Source organism: Pleuronectes platessa, chromosome 12 (genome assembly GCF_947347685.1).
Source record: "Pleuronectes platessa chromosome 12, fPlePla1.1, whole genome shotgun sequence".
NCBI lineage: Eukaryota > Metazoa > Chordata > Actinopteri > Pleuronectiformes > Pleuronectidae > Pleuronectes > Pleuronectes platessa.
In genome coordinates, this window is record NC_070637.1 from 19,634,362 (window position 1) to 19,657,792 (window position 23,431).

General features: G+C 42.9%; 1 protein-coding gene across 1 annotated transcript in view; it reads left to right on the forward strand.

The window, feature by feature from the left end:
• Positions 1–3,806: 3,806 nt before the first annotated feature.
• rgs7a (regulator of G protein signaling 7a) overlaps positions 3,807–23,431 on the forward strand; it is a 42,845-nt gene continuing 23,220 nt past the window's right edge. Inside the window, exon 1 of the mRNA XM_053436760.1 lies at positions 3,807–3,899. Coding sequence (XP_053292735.1) covers positions 3,822–3,899 — 78 coding nt within the window. The 5' untranslated portion in view covers positions 3,807–3,821. The remainder of the gene's footprint in view (positions 3,900–23,431) is intronic.

Genomic DNA, 23,431 nt, shown 5'->3' on the forward strand with positions numbered 1-23,431 from the left:
CCAAAGACAACGTTTATATTTATATTTAATTTATCTTTCAAAGTGGTTGAGTTGAGGTAAAGTACATGATGGGTAAATGGGAGCTGGTTCCGTCTGTGAGCACCAGAGTCACTCAGTGTAATGTGATGTTTGATTTTGGCCTGAGGCCCTTTTAGCTGAATGCTTCCTGAAGGACTGAGGGTTCCGTTGGGATATTCTTAAAATACTCCCAACATGTATTCAATTAGCCCTTAAGGAGTTTATACATTAACAATGTAACTCTATTACTAACTGGAATGATAATAGAATGTCAGAATGGTTCCTCGAGTAGCATCTTGAATTGGTCAAGATGCTTGAGGGGATTGTTTGTGAAAATCAAACAAGCAGCCATTGTTTGAGTTGAATCTGTTGACAAAACCGAGACTGATTTTTCTTCACCTCCTGTAGAAATTAATCTTAATTGTTGCAATGTTTAGATCATAATGGACAGATGCCACGACTGCCTTGACGCAGCTGCTGGAGCTCATATCTGAATCCATTATAACACCAACGTTTAATTCTCTCTGTGGTCTCTTAAGGCATTTACATCCATGAAGCGACTTTAGAGTAGTTGGCGGGATTACGGGATTTAGATTAAAAGTAGCATAATGAATCTGTAAATCGAAGCGATTAAATCAGATTCATGAGGAGATTCATGATGACAAATGTTAACAACATGACCGCTGCCCTCAGCGCAGCCATCAGAAAAATGTAGTAGACAATCAAACCTCATCGTCCAATCCATTTAAAGTATTTTATAATCATCGGTTTAAAAGGCTGCATTCATTTCCTGCATGCACAGTCGGATGTTTTTGCTGAATCATAAAGACATGAGTAATTTAATACATTAAATAGTTCTCTCTGATGTCATTTTCAGATAAGATCAATTTATGTTAAAGTTGTTGACCTGAAAACTAGATTTTCCTCAATATTTCCCCAATAAACGTAGCATTTAAGTTTTATATGTTGCTGTTTTTTTTGGATTTCTTGTTTTTGAGAAGGCAATAAGTGACAGCCTGATCAAAGTGACCCTTTTACAGCAGCTCCTGCTTAAAATAGACACGCAAGCAAAACAAAGGAGATAATGCAAAGAGAGAATGAAATATGGACATCATCTGACTCAGTATCCAACGCTGTGACATCAGTTACCAATTCTATTAAATCCAGGAGTGTGTGTTTCTGATGTTGCAGCTCACTGTGAAACCGAGTGGACTCGACTGTTAGATCCATCTCGCAGAGAGCTTCAGTCCTGAGAGAGAGCCACAGGGTTGTTAAGGAGTACAGGAGGGAAATAAACATAAAGACACGTACGGCAGCTACATAGGGAGGAAGGGCACATCTGTCATCTTTCACGCCTGGACTGCTGCATATCTCAAAGCCACAGATTGCAAGCGAATTAAGAGGTTTTCTGTTTATTCATTCATCGCCGCAGAGCTGGATGCTCCGCCGCTGATTCACAGAAACTCATAGATGATTTATTACAGTTTCTTACACTTGAAGTCAGTGTCTTACACAGTTTTATGGAACTTCCTGTAAATATGAATGTATTATATGACTTGAATATCTTCTCTTGTGCAGGTGGAGGGGGAATTTCCTCTGTTTTTTGTAGAATCAAAAGAATAGAAATTGAAAAAGTTGGTGTTATAGTGTATGCGTACGTGTAGGATCTACTTTAGACTATGGACCTATACTTGAGTAAACACACTCATAGCTACTTTCCACTATGCTGACTAAATCCAATTTACCAAATTAAGACAAAACAATATCCCATAACATTCAAATGCAACAATAGTGCAGTGTTATAGCTCCGTTTTCTCATGAAACGGTTGTAGTAAGTATATTTATTTTATAGAGCACCTTTCAAAACCAATGTAACAAGGAGCTGTACATAACAAACAGTAAGAGAAAATCTGTAAATAACAGCGCAAAACACAAACAACAGAAGAATAAAACACGACTCAGAGGGCAAGCAGAAACAATAAGGAACCATGAGGACTGGACCAAGTTTAAATATTTACCAAATAGGTGAGTTTTTAACAGTCTCTTAAAATTGTTGACGGTTTCTGCCTTTGCTAAGGGAAGACGGTTCCAGAAGGTGGGAGCCATGACAGAAAATGCCCAGGGTTAATTATCAGTCTGGATTGTGGGACCGCAAAGATCTCACCGTGTGCAGGGGAAAACAATAATTCAGAAATATGATGAGGGGCCATGCAGCCTGCACGTGTAGTGCTTTGTATGTAATTAGAAGAATTCTAAAATCAATTCTACAGTGTATGGGGTAACCAATAAAGACCGGCAAGACAGTATCTCCTCCAGGTTCAGAAAAAATGAAATATAAAATATGCAGCATTTTGAACCTTGACCTTTGACTGCAAGATTGCCATTTGTTCAAATATGAATAACCTGCTAGTCTCTCCCTACCACAGCCCAGCTTCTCCAGAAGCAGCACATAAATCTCTGCAGCAGCATAGCAGCACAATTTGAGAGATTCGCTGTTTGTCTCCCAAAACGCGTTGTAATTTATTCCTCGCACGCAATTGGTCGTGGATCGATGCGCGTTCACGGCGCTCGGAGGTGGCGAGCCCGTGCCTCGTTCTAAGGCATCGTTTGGAGGGAGATAGGGGGAGAGGAGAGCGAGCGAGCGAGACGGAGAGGCTGCCACACCGAGTGTCCACCGAGTGTCTGTCTCCTCGCGTTGCCAATGAACAGTCCTCGCATTCCTATGTCTGCCAGTTGACACCGTGAACGAGAAGGGACGGGCTTCCACCGCTGCACGGATTCAGGAGTCCTTTAGCGGGGCTGCGCGTTTTTTCAGGTAAGCCCTTCTCCTCCTCCTCTCCTCCTCTCCTCCTCTCCTCATCTTATCTCTCTCTCTTCTCCTCCTCCTCCTCCTCTGTGTTGTGTTGTGTTGTGTGGTCCGTGCATCTTTTCGTCATTATAGCTGAATTACGGATCCAACGGGCGCGGGCGTGTTTTTTTTTGTTTTGTGTGCAGTCGCTGTCCAAGGTGCTGAAGCGGCCAGCGGCTCGTGGTAAGAAACCCCAGCCCAGTGTTTATACAGAAAAACGGCCTCGTGCTCGGGGCAGGTTACATGACTTCGCTGTTTGCATGCTACGGGCTATTCAGTGTTGCAGACTCCCAAGGATGTCGTGTGGGAGGAAATCATCGAGGAGCTGCGACGTGCATGTGCGATGTCCGCTGCGATCGTGTGTGTTTTGGCTCACAGTGGCTGTAACCGAGTAGATGAAGCTGAGCTGCATTGTAGAGCCTCCTCCAGGGTCGGTGTTTTTGTTTTACTGCATTTGCCGCTGGCTGACAGGGTCCGGGGCTTCACCTTGTCCTATTCTTCTCAATCTTAACGTGCGTCTGCAGTGGGAGGAGACGATTGAGTGCACCGATGTCAACAAACAGAAATAAAGACGGGTTCAGACACACGCACAGTGAATGCACACCCGAAAAAAAGAGTGGTGGCACTCCTGCAATTCACCCATCACTGCTTCTCAGTTTAAACTTTTCACCTGTGCAAAAATCGTCTCCCTTTCTTTTCAAATAAATGTCCTTGTGAAGACCTTGTGAGAAGAGCACACGTGCAGCCAAATAGCAGATCTGCGCACCTGTTCCATGTGGAAATGTCAAATATGCTGAGAGGTGATCCAGGCCGCACAAGCTATGTAAATTGTTCCCCTTCTTGGCAAGGTAAGGGCAACGTTCAAGCTCTGTTGTTCCTCTGACGGACCAAAATATCCATTCTGTCCACAGCAGGAGCACCTGACATTTCCGGTGGCAGATTTACTCACTGGATCATGGCACAGACCAACAGTGGTGGGCAGGGGACCAATGGGGTGGCGGATGAGTCCCCCAACATGATAGTGTACAGAAAGGTAAGGCTGCTGCTATTTTTAGCCTGCACGTGCATGTGTGTGTTTGTGAGTGTGTCTCTCTTGTATCTGTTTACTTGATGACGAACAGTACAATGGAAATTGCCAATACGAATGCCGACACTTTGTTCATGTGCCGTGGTTGATTTAAGGGTGTAATTTCAGCTTGATGAGGGCATGGAGAGAACATGCAATTTTAAATTCACATCATACATGACATGCAATGTAGATTCATAGCATTCATACACACATAAATAAACACCCACATTTCCCAGTTAAACCATCAGCTTTTATCGCTAACAGGTCGGAGGATGGATTTTTGTCTGACTGACATTAATGGACCTGAAAGGAAGCCAAAGGCTTTTTAAGCATCCCCCCCAGTTCCATTGGTGTACTTCTTCACTGTTAAATCGGTTCCTATATCAGAGAATGAGAGCGAGGGTGGGATGTGAAATGGCCCAATGTTGAGACACCTTAATCCAGTACCGCTCCAAACATCAAATGGATTAATGAAATAATAATCTGCAGGGAAAATAGCACTTGTTTACTTTGTGGCTCGAGGTCCAGTTAAAGAAACTCTAACACGTGTCGGGTGGAATACAGATGTGTGAGGATACGTGCGCTGATTTCTGATGTTTTCTTCTCCTAGGACAAAAACAGCTAACTTTAGGATTAACCCACAAATAGGCCATTTGGAAAATTGCTTTTGCTACATCCAGGTTTCTGTTCCCTGGTAGCACATTAGTGATTGTCTCAGAGATAAGTAATTTTTTTTGATCTTTTTTAATAGAAACCATATGGTATGTTCATTGCTTGCACATGAAGTCTGGTACATAATTCACTTTAACTAAGCATCATTACACAATAATGAAATGAGGCTGCGGTTTCTAGTTTGGTGTCCTGGGAATGTATTAAACATTTAAAGTATCTCCCCAACAGCTGTATGTCTGTGGACGTGACAAGGCCTGATGGGCAGTGTAATGTTTGGCTTCAGACCCAGATGCACCAATGAAGAGGTCATTTTTCGTGTCTTACTTGTAAACGACTCAAGCATTGAGTGAATTTCCTCATTTCTTTCTTTTTCACCTCTCGGCAAATGCACCTATTCCATCACCGACTGCTTCTGCACACCGGGAAGAGGATACGCTTAGCATGATACCATAGATTGACGGGGCTTTATAGCCCTCACAGCGTGTTAGGCAATAATACTGCCAGTATGGGACAAGATTTGCTGGAAGTGTTGCTATGCTTCTAGGAGGAAGGGGTGCTTTGCAATTTTTTCCCCCCTGAGACACAATTTTCTGCATTTTCCTAAAGTACAACAAGAGGCTTGCGAAGTACATTGTTCATAAAGTGGGCCAAATAATAAAGATAATGGAGATGGATGAGTGAATCTGGTTTTGTTGTTCCTTGTAAGTTTTACTTGTGGAGACGGTGGAGGAAATCTCTTATTGAATTTCATTTTTAAACACGGACCAGTAGGACATTTACGAGGACCTTTAAAACTAGTTGCATCGTGTATAAGAGCATCACATATTGACTTGAGGTCTTTGATATTCAATTACATGCCACTTCTCTTTCTTTCTCCTTCTATTGATTTGAAAGTCCTGCTTTTTCGATCATGCCATTAAGGATCTGCTGCAGCGGGTGTGAAAACAGGAAAACCACCAGGGTATGTGTATATTAATTCAGAGCTAGAAAGAGGCAAGAATCATTATAGATTTGTGTAACTGCTTGTGGTGAAATTCTCGGCCAGATTAATATCTCAGTCATTAAACTTTCAGAAATCGACAAGTTGCTCTCTACTCAACACACTAACTTAACCACAGCTTGGCTCTGTAAACTGACTCACCCGGATGCGCTGCTGAGTGAAAGAACACAGTGAAAGCATTGAGGATGAAATTGTGTTTCTGGAGTGGGTTTAACTCAAAGAGCACCGTCTCTAGACATGTGGATGCTCTCGGGGCGAGCGGGTGCCCCAAATGCCATTCAGATGGAGATGACTTGGCAGAGGTGTAGCAACCCACACTGACTGGGCCACACGGAGACGGATTCTCAAGTGGAAAGCCTGCCTTAATGTAGTGCTCTGCTGCTCAGACCCCCTCACATCAGTAACTATACAGAGGAAGTGTTTTATAAAATGATTATATATTAAGCAGGCGGCTGCGTCTACCTGTGGGCTGATGTAAAGGAGTAGAAGGATTATGTAAGATCAGCCGAGGGAGTTTTATGGTGCAGGACAGCAGATCATGCTTTGATAGTCTTTCTACTGGGAATTTCCTATCACTTGTCTCAATGTTTCCTACTCTCTGGTCCATCTACCCCTCCACACTTGTCATTATGGTCTAATGAAAATGGACGGCCGAGCGGAGGTGTTGACCCGCTTGCTGCGGAGATGTTTGCAGAGACGCACACACACGAGCGCCCTGATGAATGCATAATACAGTTGTATCAAAAATCTAAATGCACAAAGCACAACACACACACACACACACACACACACACACACACACACACACACACACACACACACACACACACACACACACACACAAACAATCGATCCTGACCTGGAAATTTCCATCACTCACCCAATGGATCCGAGGAAGATGCTAACAAGTCATGTGTCAGAACTGCTTCGGTTCATCGTGAAATCCCAATTAAACATTCATTGTTCAAAGGATAATCATATAAAAGTCTTTGTGATGTCTCGCTGCTCATACATTAACCAGGATTATATCATCAAGTGTACCTGTGTGTATGTGTGTGTGTGTGTTTTTCAAGCCCGCTCACATGTGTGCACCATGAATAATGCCGCGATGCATGTGCGAGCGTGTGTGTGTGTGTGCTGTATGTAGGGCGAACGTTGCTCAGAGAGAGTCCTGAATTTTTTATGCGAGCCTAAAACAGCTCCAGCGAAGTTCACAGCTACTCAGCGAGACGGGGGGGGGGGACATCTTCATTCACACGCCGACTATTTGTGTGCACTTGTGTTGTTTCTCGTTTAGTTAAAGACATATGAAAAAGAATAATAACGATGATCATACTTCAGGTGAAAGGCAAGACAAAGTGAAATATTGACCTTTTCTCTATGTTGCATCACCCTCAGAATGTGAGGGTCTGTATTACTCACCAGTTTCCTACAACTTTGCTCAGTTAGTAAGAAAAGAATGTGAGTCGAGCACCGTTGGCTGCAGACACCGCCAACAGTCTCCACCACTGAAATCCTGTCATGTACCAGACACCCACCTTTACTCCCTCGTGTAGCTTTATATCTGTGACACAGTTCCTCTTAGAAAGGGAACAGGAGGAGACTGGGAACATTCCAGATGCATCTCACACCACATTGAATTATTCGAGATTTAGTGAAAACAAGAACGTTCATCGGAGTGAGTGCTGTGTCTTTTTGTTATTCATGGCATATTTGAGGAATATTTGCATTTGACTCCCGTTTATAGAAAGATAACATTTTACGACACTATTCAGGATAAAATATAGGATTATCAAGATCACCTTTTTGCATCTTAACAGCAGGAGCCTGATCTTCCTCTGTGCTGTCGAGTCTGACAGCCCACTCTTATTTACATCTGAGCTGCCAACGTGCATCCAGCGATTGTCCTTCCAGCCTCTGTCTCTGAGCACAGCCATTAATCCTATTCTCTATGCTTATTGTCTGTCTGTTCTGGGATTTTTTTTTCCCGTCCGCGAAAAACATTCTCTCACGCAGTTATTGTTGTGTTCAGCCGATGTGGGGGAGGACTGTTCTACATTCTGGTGTTCAGATGGATGTCAGTACCCTGCGTCTTTGAAGTCACTGGTCCCTTGTTGAAACCCGGTGTTTTCTGCAGCTCACGATGATGCAAAATGTATGAGTCTGCACTTCTTATTTTTCATGTATATGTCACCACTTGGCACTTTGAGTCTGTAGCTATTAAGGCCAAACAGTGGCAGATAATGGAATATAACACCTCACTTAAACTATAATATCCCTGCATGTTTATGTTTGACCTGTAGTCGACAGTAGAAAGATTACGCATTATGTGTATACATGTACTTTACTGATCATAACGCTCTTTATGTTTACCGCTTCAGGGGGCTCTGTCCTTCACACTTCTCAAAGAGGTGTTGATGCACGCACTGTGGGATTGAAACCATTCCTCCTTCTGTGTGACTCACTAATGAACAAACAGGAATAACAAACAGGGCAAAGGTATTAAAGCAGGCTATTGATTTTTCAGCTGATGAAGTGGTTGTGTACAAGAGATCATTTAGCTGGAACACGGTTTTCCCCTGTCCTCCGCATCACTGCAACACAGCAGTACTACAGTGCTATTAGACGATGCAGGGATGCAGACATTAATCCGCCGAGTTTTGTTTTACACAGCGAGGAATTCAGTGGAGATCTCCCTCAAGCTCGGCCTGATCTGTGTCTGTTAACCGAATATCAGCCACGCTCTGCTATCAATACCATCTCCCAGCCGTCCTGCGTGATTCAAGAGTCGTAAAGCAGAGGCAACGGAATATATTTCCTACTTTTTCTGAGCTAAGAGTCATATTGAAGGGTTCTCGTGCTGCCTGTCTCCCCCCATCTGCAATCAGAGGATCAGTAAGACCGGGGGGAAGAGGGAGAGAAGGGGGAGAGAAGGGTGAGGTGGGATGATCTATAATTGCCAGATCAGAGGGAAGTCTTTGTGTGTGAAGTAGGGCTCTTTGTATGTCAGCTTGCCAGCCGGGCGATTTTCTCCCACAGTGTCTGAAAACATACATGTCCTCTCTTCTATTCTCTGCACGCACTGAGAGGGAACGTGTGGTTGTTTGGCAGACACGGTCGGATGGAAAATGGCATTTATGGCTTTGTTCTAATCCATTTTGCTTGGATTTTCTGACGTCAATACCTCAACGCCAATTAGAGCTGCTGGCATCTCTGATACATGCGACAGTCAATATTACTCCGGGGTTCTTCTGGTATCCCGTCATACGGCTGGGAGGGGGGGCTCGGATAATCCATCCGGTCATGCTGCACCTTGTCACAATGCAATTAAGTTATATATATATATACATTGCTCAAATGCCACAAATGACTTGAGGCTCTCTTGATAACAACAAATTTGAGAGCGCACAGAGAGAACCGTCTATGTGGGTAGTTCATTCTCCTCAGTCCTACTTATAGTCTTCAAAGAGACAAAGTGAAAAGACAAGAACAAACAGAGAGGGAGAATACACGCAGTAGGTGGTACTACGATGTCATGAGGCAAGTGATCACTGTTACATCGTCTGTTTCTACATCTAAACACTCATTGTTTTCATTGATTCTGTCTTTGGTAGCCTAACAGTTGGTGAACATCACTGCTTATTGAAATTAAATACTGAAACTTGTTTTGGCGATATAAACTAGGTTGGGCTGAGAGCCAGATCCGTTAAAGTGACACTCCAACACAATTTGGAAAACATTACTCCCATAGAGTCACTATTTTTAATTAGGAGTGGGAGTATGGGATGGTTTTCTGTTTCTTCAAGAATTTTTTTAATATCCAACTTTGGCACCCTCCTGTGACAAAATCACAAAATGACAACGGTGACACACAGAAATCTCTGACACTGGACAAGAGGGGGGGGGGGGGGGGGGGGTTACACCCTGGACAGGTCGCCAGCGTAAATCGAGGATTTAGAGTCTCCAGTTAACCTCAACATTAATCTGAACGTCTTTGTACTGTGGGAGGAAGTCATGAGTATCAAGACGAGGGGGGGACCATGCAAACCACCATATTTGAAGTATCTGTTACTTATTCACTGTCGGTGTTAATTGGTTTATATAGGGAAAAGTTCAAAGATATAAGTGTGTGATTTGAACAAATGGAATACAGTGTGATACATATGAGGCTGGAGGTGTTGATGGGAGGATTGTCTCACCTTCACACAGAGCCAGGCTCGATGGTTTCTCCTTCCTCTCTTTATGTTAATCTACAGTAACTGTCTCCTGACTCTGGCTTCATATATTGAACAGACACACATGCAATATTAATATTATTATCTGCTTGTCAACAATTTTCTTAAAGTATAATAATTTCGTGCAAAGTTGAGAATGATCCTGGGTCTCCAGTTTCAGATGTGTACATGGATGTTGTTTGTTTCTCACGAGCAGAGTTTGTTATCGCACGTTATTTGCATATTTTTGATTTGAAAAATAGCTGAAATTGTACTTTGTGTAAAAAAAGTAGTTAAACGTATAAATTAAGTGGAAATTATACAAAATTGGACTTCAGTGGATTTGGGCTGCTCTGTGAAGACGGTTAAAAAAAATACTTCAGCCTATCTTGCTCTAAACTGTCTCTTCTTTATACGTCTGCCAAGTCTTTGGTCCTGTCTGTGTCGGTTACATAAGGGTCTGAGGAGGAGCATTAAAGACAGAAGCTGACTCAGGCCTCGCATCCGTCTGGTCACTTAACTGCAGCTCAGCATTTAGCCGAAGACTCCGGGACAAACCGTGGCGACAGCTGTGAACGAGTCCTCCTTCGTCTCCGGTGTGACGGTCTCATTAAGGACAGAGATGCTCAGTAAGGGAAACAGGCAGCGTGACAGTTTGATCTCTCTGCCATGTTTCTCCATGTCCACCACACGCTGGTTAACATCTACACGTGTTAATTCTCTCCTTGTTTATGTGTGTGTCCCTCCTCTCCCCCAGCCTCCATCTCCACATACCCCATCTGCATTTCATGTCCCTGCCGTCTCATCAAGTTTGCCTGCTTGTCTCGTTTGTCTTGACATGTTAGTAATGTTGTCTTTCGCAATTGCATACCTTTCAAGTACCATAACTTTGAGTTATATTGAGCTCACAGCACCATTTTCCTACAGGAGGGCGCTGCAGGGGTTGGCTTCTGCTGCTGTGACGTAAATCAGATAAATGAGATATTTACAACATTGTAAAAAACTGTAATGTCAACATGTGCCGGTTTAATGTTTGCAGTGCAGACACTATTTGGATTGTGAATCATCAGTTTCAATGAATTATCCATTATGAGAAAAAAAGCAACCAACCTAATATCTCCTGAATGGAAAAAAATAAATAATGTCAGTGCTTCTCGAGTCAATAATTAAATCCACTGAAGCGTTCTGCCAAAGAAAAATAAAATAATTGGACGGACGCTTTTCTCCAAACAACCGCTGCATATTTCATGGCAGCCCTCAAAATCGTGGCCAGAGCTAAAATCATATTTGCACGTCAAGCGCCTTCAAAAGTAAACAGAAATGAGAAATCTTGTTATCTTCTCTGCGGAGGATCTCATGCATCACCTCCCCTCTCCTCCATGTGTTCTGGCAGCTCGAGGCAGGACGAGTATTGTCTCTCTGCAAAACAATCCCTTCCCCTCCTATGTCTCTCCCTCTGCACGTCTGTCTGTCTCTCTGCGTCTAGACCAGTGGAAATACTTCTGTGTGTCCCAAGCCTCTCTGTGTGTCTCATGCTCCGGTTGTTCGCTCTTTGCCCTTTTTTTCGTTTCCATCTCTTTTATCCCCTCGCCCTCCTCCCTCTACCCTCCCACGCCCGCGGCCTCTTTTGTTCAGTTTCGGGTCTTTGATGTTTTCTCATATACTCGCACTACCACACTAACTTTTCGCCCTTTGTCTCGCCTGCATGCTCTCCCTGACACACGTGCACTCTCTTTCTACGCCCCAGCCGCCCTCCTCCTCCTCCTCCTCCTCCTCCTCCTCCTCCTCCTCCTCCTCCTCTTCCCCTGTGTTTTGCTCCCTACCTGTGAAGCATCCCTCCACCTCTATCTCGCCGTACCCCTCCTCTCACATCGCTCGCCTCTCTTTGAAGTCATTAGCACACTAGTCAGAGCCCATGCCACTCCAGTCAGCTTTTATCATCACAGGTGGGGAATGGATTTAGACCCTGCCGGAGCACAGTCATCTCTCCTCCTGTATGAAATGATTCACTTGTGACTCATTGCTTTATTGGGAACTCTCTCCCTCTCTAAACAAGCAAACCATTGGATGTGGCATTTTCTATCCAAAATGTCTGTAACTGTAACCGAGAGGGCCTGATGGTCCCAGCGCAGCTCCGCGCCTCTCTCCTCAGAACGAGGAGCCGCTCTCACAGAAGCAATCACGTCTCAGTGATTAGCTGCCGCGACTTAGTGCCGTTGCACCAATCCAATACTGATTACATAATAAAAGTCCAGCCCATGCACGTCTTCACCTGCCAAACAGGATGACACACCTTTGCCAAAAATAAAACCTGTGACCTCTCAACTTGTCACTGCGGCTGACACACACAAACACACAAACACACACACACACACACATGCACACACACACACACGCTCAGCTTGCAGTGTTCTGAGCTGCTTCCACCTGCAGCCCACTGAGGCTCACAGCTTCACACCATTAGTTCGGCTTAGCAAGCTCAGCCATCCACAGTACAGCCCGGTGTATAAACCTCGGGCGCCATCTTGACTGAACCGGCTGCTGCCTCCTCTTCTCGTCTTGTTCCTTCCACTGCTGAGGGTTGCAAACATAAAGATTTCATTTCAAGCCGTAAAACAAAATGCACGCAGGTTCAATAGGCCGGCTGTATACATAAGTGCACCTACATCAAACAATAAAAGCTTCAGCAGAGTTCCCTAATAATGTTGTTCAAGTCAAGCAAACTTTAAATTCTACACCTGGCTGCATTCTACATATATAAATATATATGTAAATAAATGTAAATAAAAGATAAAAAATGTGGGGTTTAAGTCTCTTATGCAACCTGGAAGCCAACGCTAAGCAGCCAATGTTATTTCCATATATTTTTGCATTTAATGGATGTAAATTAGGAGAAAAATTGGCCTCATTAGATGAAATGGAGTCCTGTCTTTCTTGTCCAGGCTGGAGATGTAAACAAGATGATGAATCCCTGCTATTCTGGTGTGTTGGCAATGGAAACGCATATTAATTCTCTATTTCATTTGAATGCACGTTGTAAGGATAAGAGCTGTTTTTAGGCACGTTGGCGGCTATACTACTTTTATCTAGACTAAAAATATCCCTCACTCCAGTTTGGAGGGATCTCTGTGAAAGAGACGTTCTCGATCTACAGAGGAAGAAGAAGTGTGATCCCACTGATTTTATTTTAGTCATCAGTTCAAACACTTAAACTTCTCTAATACTTCAGTTTATGACAAAATAGCTGCAAAAACTAAAGACATTCCCATCTGCCTCCGCTCTGCTTGGTACCTGCCACCTGCTTGTGTTCTTAAGGAAAGCATTAAGAGGTGAACAAGACTTCCAGCACGTCTCCTTCTCATGTTTGAAGTGGACCTCTAACAAAGTGCTCTTTTCAGGAATGATGGGGCCAATATCTTCAAGAGAACCCTTGTCCCACTGCTTTTATTTCAATTCCTCACCTTGAGGGCCATTTTGTCTCGTGTCCCAGACTCCTGACTCCTGGCAATAGCGTCTGATTTGTTAATTGAGAGGCGACACCCCTGCCTTTAGACGACCACGTGCAGAATGGTTGTGCTTTCTCCTGCCCTCCATCATGTTTCTGCTGCGGTGGCTGGTGGCGGTTTTATCGGGATCCCCATGACAACCACACCAGCAGCCTGTCAAGTGCTATTATCTCAAACACTTCAAGAATGTGTCCAACACAGCCGCAGCTGAGCGGCAGAATGTGTGTACATGTGGGCGTTCCGTGTTCCTGTGCGTGTCACTGTGTATGAGTGAGCAAACATTTACACACTTTTAAGGGCGCTGCTCCGTCTGGTGAGGGCAGTGGCTGAGTTTACGCTTCTGTCACCTGAGCATTTATTTTCCAACTACACACATATAAGGATGAAAAACTCTTGGATCACCAGGCCCTGAGATATTAACGTTCTTTCATATTTTCTTTCGCTATATTGCTTCTTGATATGTTTATGGCGAAGATATCAAGATAAAACATGGTGTGCTTTTTACTCCTAACCTTTTTTTTACCAAGTTCCAAGTCAGGCTTGAAATCAAAATGCCAAACATGATGAGACCAGCTGCGTAAATGTCACCATTTGCAGATTTTCCTCGTCTTAATATAAATGTGAATTTCATTTCTGATGGTTTTAGACCATTTGTCGGACCAACAGGAGACTTGATAATAGGAGGCTGGGAATTGTAAAGGGCATTTTCACAGTCCTCAGGTTCTTTAGAAAAATAAGATCCTCAATTAATCAAGAAATCACAAATAACTGATGATGAAAACACTTGTTTAGTCGAAGCACTAATTACTTATCCAGTAGTGTTATTACATAACTTTGTGATGACATTGTTTTGTTCATGACTTAGGTCAAAGAGTAAATCACCAGACTGAGTTCCACTGCCTCTCTGTGGCTAGACATTTTTTGTGGCATCTGTAACCACACCCATTCATAGTGATGTCACTGTGTACTGACCCATCCCGAAGTACACATCTACATCACTGCAGCAAGCCAAGAAACTTTTACTCATTTCAATCTTTTTACTATTGTTATTTTGTTTACTTTTACTTAAATAAAACATGGCGTTAGATTCTCTGCACAGCCACTGATACAAAGCCTGTCTATAAGTGACTGGATATAGTAAGTAGTTTTTCACATCTCCCAATACAAGCCCAGCCCACATCTCCTTCTTGATGCCTGTGCTGGACAAAGAATAAAACATGTTATCTAAGCCAGAGCTCAGTAGAAAAAAAGACAGCGAGCTTGGACCTAACAATGCATTAGGATATGGCGGGAAGGGTCTCTATTCTCTGCAACAGACTGATTTGATTTGTTGATATTAGCTTCCCTTGGCTTCAATATCAGAGTCTGTTGCACAGCGAAGGCTCATATACTGAGGCAGGGGACAGAGGGAGTGACAGGGTGAGGATGAACGGGAAGGATTTGAATCACCAGATTAATAATTTTTTTTCAAAAGTCTAACTAATCAACATATTCATATACAAATAATGATGAATACATTATGAATCCATTTGTCAGTTAAAACAATCTAATGATAGGAAAACTGATTTTAAGTTAACACTGAGAAATCCATACTTCCCTCTCTTCTTACTGCCGGCAAATGGAACATTCCACCTGGGACAAGACCAAGTCACCCGATGTACAGGGGCTTAAATTTGGCTGGAATATCAAACCACACCATTACACACAACTGTTTGCAGGATGCAGGGAGATGAGGTGATGTATCCATATTCTCATTCTGAACTTGTGGGTAATCCGCCCCTGGCGAAAAGATATCAAGAATAGTTCATAGAAAAAGCCAATTTTCTCCCTGATCGTCTCTTTTAAGTGTTCGAGGTCATAAAGAGGCAGCAATATTAAAATAAGACCGTTTTATAACCAGTTAAGGAAACCCTTGTAGGTGCTTTAAAGAGGCAGGTCGTTGACCCCCCCACCAGTGGGTCGTTTGGGTCCTTTGAGTCAAGTTATGAAAAGGCTGTTGATTCCTGTAAGTGGACGACTTCGGAAGACACCATGACCTGGATGACTGGGAACCTTCAGATGCACCTTAGTGGTAGTAATGATTGGTTTATAATAAATTTAGCACATCAAGTGTGGTACTGTTGCTTTCCAGTCATCTGCGTGAGGCATTAGCATATTAACGGTTTCTACCTGCTGATGGTCGCTTTGAAAGGTTCAACCATCGTCTATCATCTTCACTGCTCCGGCGGTTCAAGTGTCTCTCACGTCAAACACTCGGCCCCTCATCTGTTTATCGTCTATCCTGACTGATGTGTCCTCTGAGGTGTGCACGTGTGTGTGTGTGTGTGCATGTGTGTGTGTGTGTCCTGTCAGACACCCAGTCCTTGTCTTGTCTCTGTTGTGCAGACAGGAGAAAGCAGAAGAATGTCAGCCTGCCAGTATCCAGCTGCTTCTCTCTTATTGGTATTCAGGTCACACCGAGCCGTCCTGAGTGTCTGTTGCACGTGCCAAGGAGGAATGTGGGAAACGAGGGGATGGAGAGAGGAGGAAGAGAGGAGAGAGGCCCCCTTCTCTCTCATGTTATCTGGACCTAAAAATAGACAGCATTCTCCCTTCTTTTCTATTCCCAGTGCATCCATGTTTCCATACTCAGACTCCCTCTCTGTTTTCCTCTCATCCATCTCCTCTTCCTCCCCGTTCCTCTCTTTGGTGTAAGTAAACATGCTCTCTGGTGCCCAATGATAAGACTCCTTAGACTTAATACCAGACAGTTTGGCCACTAACAGCCTTAACGAAGGAATAGCTATAGGGGTGATGCAGGATTCCAATGGCCGGTCAGAGCACGATTCTTATAGCTCCCAAATGAAAATCACCCTGTGTAATCACTGTATGGTATTTTAAAACCAATCTTTATGGAGTTATAGATCGGATGTAACCGGTGCACGACTGATCAATAGAGAATGCATGTGGACACCTTTCAGTCATCTTTCACGAATCAAAAACTTTTTCACCGTACATCTGAAAGTGAGGCAGCTTTCTTCCTCCTTTATCTGCTAATTTATGATAGCATGCTGTTTGAGTGATGAAATCACGGTAGGTGGGCAGGAGGGATATTGGCTCTCAGTGGATTATGTTCTAGCACATGGCCAACCTTGGCTTAGTCATCCCGCCCACTGCCCGCCCACCAAGAAGATGAGAGTGAGAGAGCGAGAGTGTGAAATTGAGAGAGAGGCCTTGCCCTCGGAACACTGTCCCACCACCACCACCAGTACCAGTTGCAGCAGCAGCAGCAGCAGCAGCCAGGAACAGCAGATCATAGTACGTAGACTTAGAAATATACAGAAATCAGTGTCTGCAAAACAGAGTCAGCTGAAGGTGGAGACAGAGGAATGAAGAAGGTTTTACTGCAAGATTATTGTGCCGACATGGACCAGAAACTCACAGTGCAATGTGAGGTGTGTCGGGAGTAAAATAAAGAAGAAGACAGCACTGACACTGAAGTAATAAAGAGACACGTGTGTGTGTGTGTGCGTTTGTGTGTGTGTGTGTGTGTGTGAATGTGTGTTCACGGATTCATTGCCCTGAGTCACGTCTGTCAGAAAAAAGCACAGCATTCATTTGTCTCTTACCAACCTGTTATCGTCGACCTTGACACACACACAATCAGAGTATCACTTATCAGCATCAGCATCATTTATTTAATCTTCAGTTAATACAACTTTCCATTAATACTCAACACTAATGCTATCAGTAGATAAGGCTGCATGCAAGACACATACGCTTAACAATCCATGTTAGAGAGAATGGCCGTAAAGGATCATGACAATAATATGTACACACTATTGTATTATTGTAATTTAAATAATATTTATTGTTTTTTTTCTGATACTAACTTGTGGACACAGTCTTCACGTTTATGTATTTTTTGTCCCGCTAAATAAATCTGATATTCACTCTGCTTTTAGCCGAGTCGTCCAATGCAACAATCTCCTGAAATAAATCTCTGTTGAATGTTCCACTGTGTTCTCTGCTCAATCACTGACTTGTCTACCTGCTGTTTGTTGCAGAAGTAGCAAACAATAAATAAGTTTATTTTATTTTATTTTTAGACAGCTGCCTGCTGTGGCTTGAAAACGAAACTGACGAAATTAATGAGAAGGAAACAATGAAGTTCTACTCAAACCAAAACTGAGCTGAAATTTGCTATAGAGTTGGATTATTGGTGTGGGTTTTTATCCATGCAAACCCTCTCCAATCCCATGTACACAGTGGTATTTTATTTTACATTTTTATAGTAAAAGTATTAGATTTAAAGTTCTTTTATCTTAGCATTAACCAAAGACAGAAATCTGAACTGAAGTCGGTTTTAAAACAAGTAAACAACAGTAAACAAGCCCAGTTCTTCTCGATCAGAGAAACACATTCACAGCTGCACCAGCAGAGTTCAAACATTTGTATTAGACGTGAAAAACAAAAACAGATGAAGCAGAGAGCGGCACTTCCTGTTTGTGTCAGTACTATTCAGTTATATATTCAAATATCAAATCATTAAGGGACTATTGTTAAAATAAAAGGGTGGTTGCATCATGTCAGAGTCAAATACAATGATGGGTTTGTATTTTACTCTCAAGAAAGTCATCACATAGATGTTTAACATGAAAATGAATTCGTAAATAAGACTATACGCAGTTATTCCACAACGTTTGTGATACTTTTGTGAAAACAATTCTGTGGTTGCATAAAACATGAAATGACAGAAACCTACTGGCTGGCAATTCAAAACAAGAACTGTATTAACTGCAGCAGTATCAAACGGGGATAAACGCCCGTGCTTCATTTTGTTTCTTTCCGGGGAGCAGGCGTAGCCGGCTGTTTACCTCTCATCCATGATTCAACGCTCGCCTCTTTCTGCCTATAGCAGAGGGTCGTCCCTGGGGGAGGGGGATGTGGAGGAGTCAGGGGAAATATTGAGCATCCTTCTACAGCCATGCACCAGGGATAACGGTTCTCTGGGGATGAGGAGAGAGGCCGTGTGTTCTTAAAAGCTGCAGAAGTTGACAGGGAAACACTGCGAAGGAGGACACAGTGGAAGTATCTGTGGCAACCATCTGGAAAGCATTTAAATAAAATAGTGTTAATACCATCTGCCCATCAAACCCGATGACAACACTGCGACGGCTGCTTCTGCACAGGAATTCAGTAGCAATGTGTTTTTATCATGAGATGAAGAAGCAACGCCAACCAAGTAGTGTGTTTTATAAAAAAGAGGCATTTAATGATATTGGAGCTGCAAAGGAGACGGATGATTGATAAGATAACTGCAAAGTGAAAATATAATAATCCAGCAAATACAAGATTGTTAATCGGCCAGCGTCATGCGGATTTGCTCTTTGCTGATTGTGGTCTGCACGGATTAGCTTGGGGACAGACATCAAGACGGCTGAACCACACATGACTGACAGCTCTCTGCTTCAGTCCCACATCAACATCGATCTTTCCTGTGGAAACACTCGCTGGGCCGGGATGCGGTCTTTGTCTGCTGGGAAGAACACCAGTTGTTCACTGCAGCAGTTTTTAATAAATTAGAAGCCGGTCGTTCATTATGCAGTTGCAGTATCTCATCTTGTTTTGCCTTCAGCAGGACGTTTATATATTTGTTGTGGGTTTAGGGAGTTTAACACAATCGACTGAAATCTTCCGGCAGAAGAACATCAAGAGATATGATGTTAAAAGATTATGAGTTCTATCACATCTGTACTTTATCAATTGTTTTTTATCTCACAAAAAAGACAGTGGGTTGCTGCTGCAGGAAAACAGCAGAACAGATGAGTTATGGGCCCGAGACTAAAGGTCAGTTTGCTCAAAATGAACTAGTCGGTATGAACTGTTGTCCAAACACATCTGAGGACAAATAAAAGAAATGAGAAATGAAAGAAGTGAGAAATGAAAGAGAAGCTCAAACTACTTCCTATTTTCCCCTCTGGACCTGATGAGGATGAACCTTTAATAACTTCAACCACCTTAAGTTACATCCAGTCATGCAGCTTTAAATGGTTTCTTATTTAATATTTACACTTTCTTCATATTGTGCATTATTTGACAGCCCAAAGAAACATGAATGGATTTATTTATTGAGCAACATTTGAGGTTCCAGACCCTATGAGTGGGCTCCTGTTTAGTTCATCTTGTGCATGTGCTCAGGGATGACATGACACATATTCCTGCCTATGATATGACAGTATTGTGCTGATCTACAGGTGGTGGGTCACATGTCAGGATGTGCAGCATCTGTCAGATCAGGCAGGAAATTAGAAGAAATAAACATTGATTAAAAAATGCTGGAATTGAAGATATCTTAGCATTTAGAATTACATCATTAAACATTAAGGATACAAACAATGTGTTTAATCGACCACACTGTGAGTAAACTAGCATTTTGTTTGTTTGTAAGAAATCTCCACAGGGCTACAGATCCAAACAATCCAGTAATCAGTGTTAAATTTCCAGTGTATTTCATTTATTTCAAATCACTGAAGTATTAAATTATTATTATTTTAGAAAAAGGATGCTGCATATTTCTGCTCATTTTCAGGTTTCATTTGTTTTACGACTTGAGAGGTTTACTCGCTCTAATGTTCAGGAAACACATTCAGCTAAGGACAGTAGGATTACTGACAGTGTGATTACTGACAGTGTGATTACAGACAGTGTGATTACAGACAGTATGATTACTGACAGTGTGATTAGGGTCATTGCTGCAGCTCCTCTTTTCAGCTTCTGACTGAAACACTTTGTTTTAGCTCCTGTCTCTTTAAGCCCCCCTTCCCCTCCCAATAAAAGTCCAGTCTGCTCTGATTGGCCAGCTGGGACCACTCTGTTGTGATTGGTCACTTCCAGCACATGTAGGGAATGTGAACTTCTGTTCTTGCTTTACCATCGACAAGGTGTTTCTGGAGCTCCCATGTTTCCTCTGGTGAGGAAGAGCTCCCGCTACCGTAAACTTTGGGCTTTTTAACTTTGCAGAACTTTTACTTAAACAAGAGCAAAGGAAAGAACTGAAATACCGTCACATCTCTCTCCTTGAAGTCAGTGACACTACACCAGGAATCACAGATCTACTTGTTTCCTGCGAACATCATTCTCACTTTCATCAAATTGCAAATCCGACCAAAATGAGATCAAGTCATCACCGGGCTCTCACTCCCACCTCGAGGAGCCGAGGAGGCGTCGGGGTCGACGACATTTCGTAATCGTCCAGATAAACCGACGTCTGCAGTAAGACGACCATCGGTCCTTCATGATAATACTGCAACTAAAGCCTGACGCCACTGGAAAACAAGTGTTTTCCAGTGGCGTCAGGCTTTTCCATTATGGAAATGATGGATCCAGCAGCACACCACCAATGCAGGTACATTATGAAACACATTAATGGTATTAGGTGTGAAGCGAGAGAGAGGAGGCGCCGAAGAGGAATAATTTCCCTCTAAAAAATTCATAGTTTGCTGCAAAGATAAAGACGGGAGCTGCAAATGGCAGAGAGGAATGTTACCTCCTCAGGTTCTTTATGCAAAATGCGATGTTTCTACTCATATAATGAAGAACAAAGATGACAGGGGGGACAAATGTGCCCAGTGAGAGAGCATCCTGCAGTGTGAAACTGTGAAGTGACATTCCAAGAAACAGATGCTCTCGTCTGACTGATGGCTCAATGGAGCTTGATTGTGTGCACGGCGACTGTGGCGATGAATACAACCGAAAGCAAAATGCCTTATCGAGCGCCGAACTGCAGATGCTGTTAAACGGCTAATCGCTGGTTTGCAGAGTCTTGCCTGCAGGATGGAGAAATAAACATTGTGTTTTGGACGGGAGTAATTGCCTTCTCTGCAGGCAGTGTTGTCACCTGGACATCTGCTGCTCGTGCTCTCTGACCCGGCCCGCTGTGAAACAGGCTGCTGTCAGATCCGCCTGTGAGGAGTCAGCGTCTCCACGAGTCAGGGGAATCGAACAGGGAAAAAGTAAGGGAAGGAAATGCAAAAATAAGCAGGCGTGAGTATTGAGGGAAGAAAAATCAATTTGACCTAGGATGGATTAGGAATCAGGACGGGTGCATGTAGGATTTTAATGTGAGCAGAGCAAACAGAGCATGAGCATCTGTTGCCGGGGCGAAGGGAAGAGTTGCTGTTTTTTTTTGCTCTCTCTCTTTCCTCCCGTCACTTTGTTGGTGATAACTAACTCTGCTGCAGTACAAAATAATACTGTGGAATCATAACAATAATAATATTACTCTGCTGCACCACACACACACACACACACACACACCGCACAGTGTATAATGCAGCTTATAGATGAACAAATGATTGATGAGGTTATTTTACGTGACGGCAACAAAAGGAAAAAGGAGAGAAAACCAAATCCCATCTTCTGATCCCCTATAGACAATCTCTCCCTCTGTCTCTCCGCCCTGTCTCTGACCCCTCCCCCTCGGCACCACCCCCACAGCCACCTTCTTTTCTCTCTCTCTTATGAATGAGCGATGGCAGGCTGCCAAAGATGTCCTTGTGATAGTGGTCGCGGGCCGCGTTGCTGTGGTAACTCGCAAGCGGTAACCTCGGAGAGACTTAAGATTCATGGCATCTATTCAACAACCTTGTCAGCGTGAGCTCGGTAACTTCCCTCACCTATCTGCAGGCTAATTATCGTTTCCAATGCCCCGAGTGGTGCAGTGCTTTACAGGTGCAGCCTGGAACCTCTGAATAACTTTGTGTGTTGGCCAGTGTTTTTGTTTCAGTGTCAACAGAACAGGAGCCAGTTAGCAGAGCGAATGGGTTTACTGTTTATCTGGTGCAGCACTTGTGCACAGAACTGCAGTAAATACAGTGTTTTCTTTTTTTTTAATTATTTGACATATAAAGTGTTTATTCTGACACAAATACGAGTGCCCGGCAATATAATTGGTTGGTTGCAGTTGAGTGTTATTATGACCTGGGGTTGGATTTCTAGTGCACTATCTGAAGCTAATAATTAAATTGATGATTGATACTTAGAAATAAAAATACAAAAAATCGTCAGTTTTTATGTAATCCTGGGTATTCTGCCTCCACACGGTTTTTGTCTAAATCTTTTGTAAGTTTATTTCAACACTCTTTCACTTAGTAAACGTCCTGATCTTATTGAGTCAAGCATTGAGTCAAAAGATCATTTTTCTTCAACACATTTGTGTTCTAATACTAAAACAGCATTCATAGGACAGGGGCAACAATGTCAACTGGTTCCATCATTTTCTCTGTTGAAGTCGAAGGAGTTCTATCTAGTTTAATAAAACATTAAAACAAATCAGATGCACATGCCTGTTACCAATCAATGTCAAGTATAGGTAGAAGCAGTCAACATAGGTTCAAGGTTCAAAGTGTCTTTATTTTCCCTCAGGGGCAGAATTCTGACCTGATGACGACAAGACATATGTTTGTCAGACAGAAGGTCAAAGGTCTCCTCTCTTAATTGAGATGTGAAAACCTAAATCAACTGTAAACAATGTTAGACACGAATCTTGGTTCAGACTTTTCAGGTGTAAAACACTCGTATTGATCATTAGCAGGTTTTAAGTTGAACCATTGCAGGTTCTACTTCAGAAATATAATGGCTGATTTGTCTGTCATGTATTGTATCTACTGCTGTGTAATACAATGATAAGTCTTTCACTGTCTTTTAATATTTGAATTATTTAACTCAATAATTGATGTGAAAAAATATGCCATTTAATTATTCAAAAGCTGCTTCACCGGGCCAGACATGTTTCTGTAGCTGCTGTCAAATATATGATGGATGTGTTTGTATATGAGAGCTCGATACAATGCCCATGTAAAGTGCTCTTGTTTAACAAAGGGATGTTATGGTATGAATGCCTCTGGTCAGGTTATCTCCCAGTGTTTGGTAGTAAATGAGCAGTTGACCTCGACGTTCCTCAGTGGGTCCTAGGAAACGTGTCCATTCATCATCAGCTTCTTTGTGTGTGTGTTTAACGTCTCGTGATGGGCAGAGAAGAACAGAAAGTCTTTCACCCGCTCATAAGCACTCGTCTGTCTTCAGAGATTCACAGCTTATATAAGAACGGATAATCTAATTACG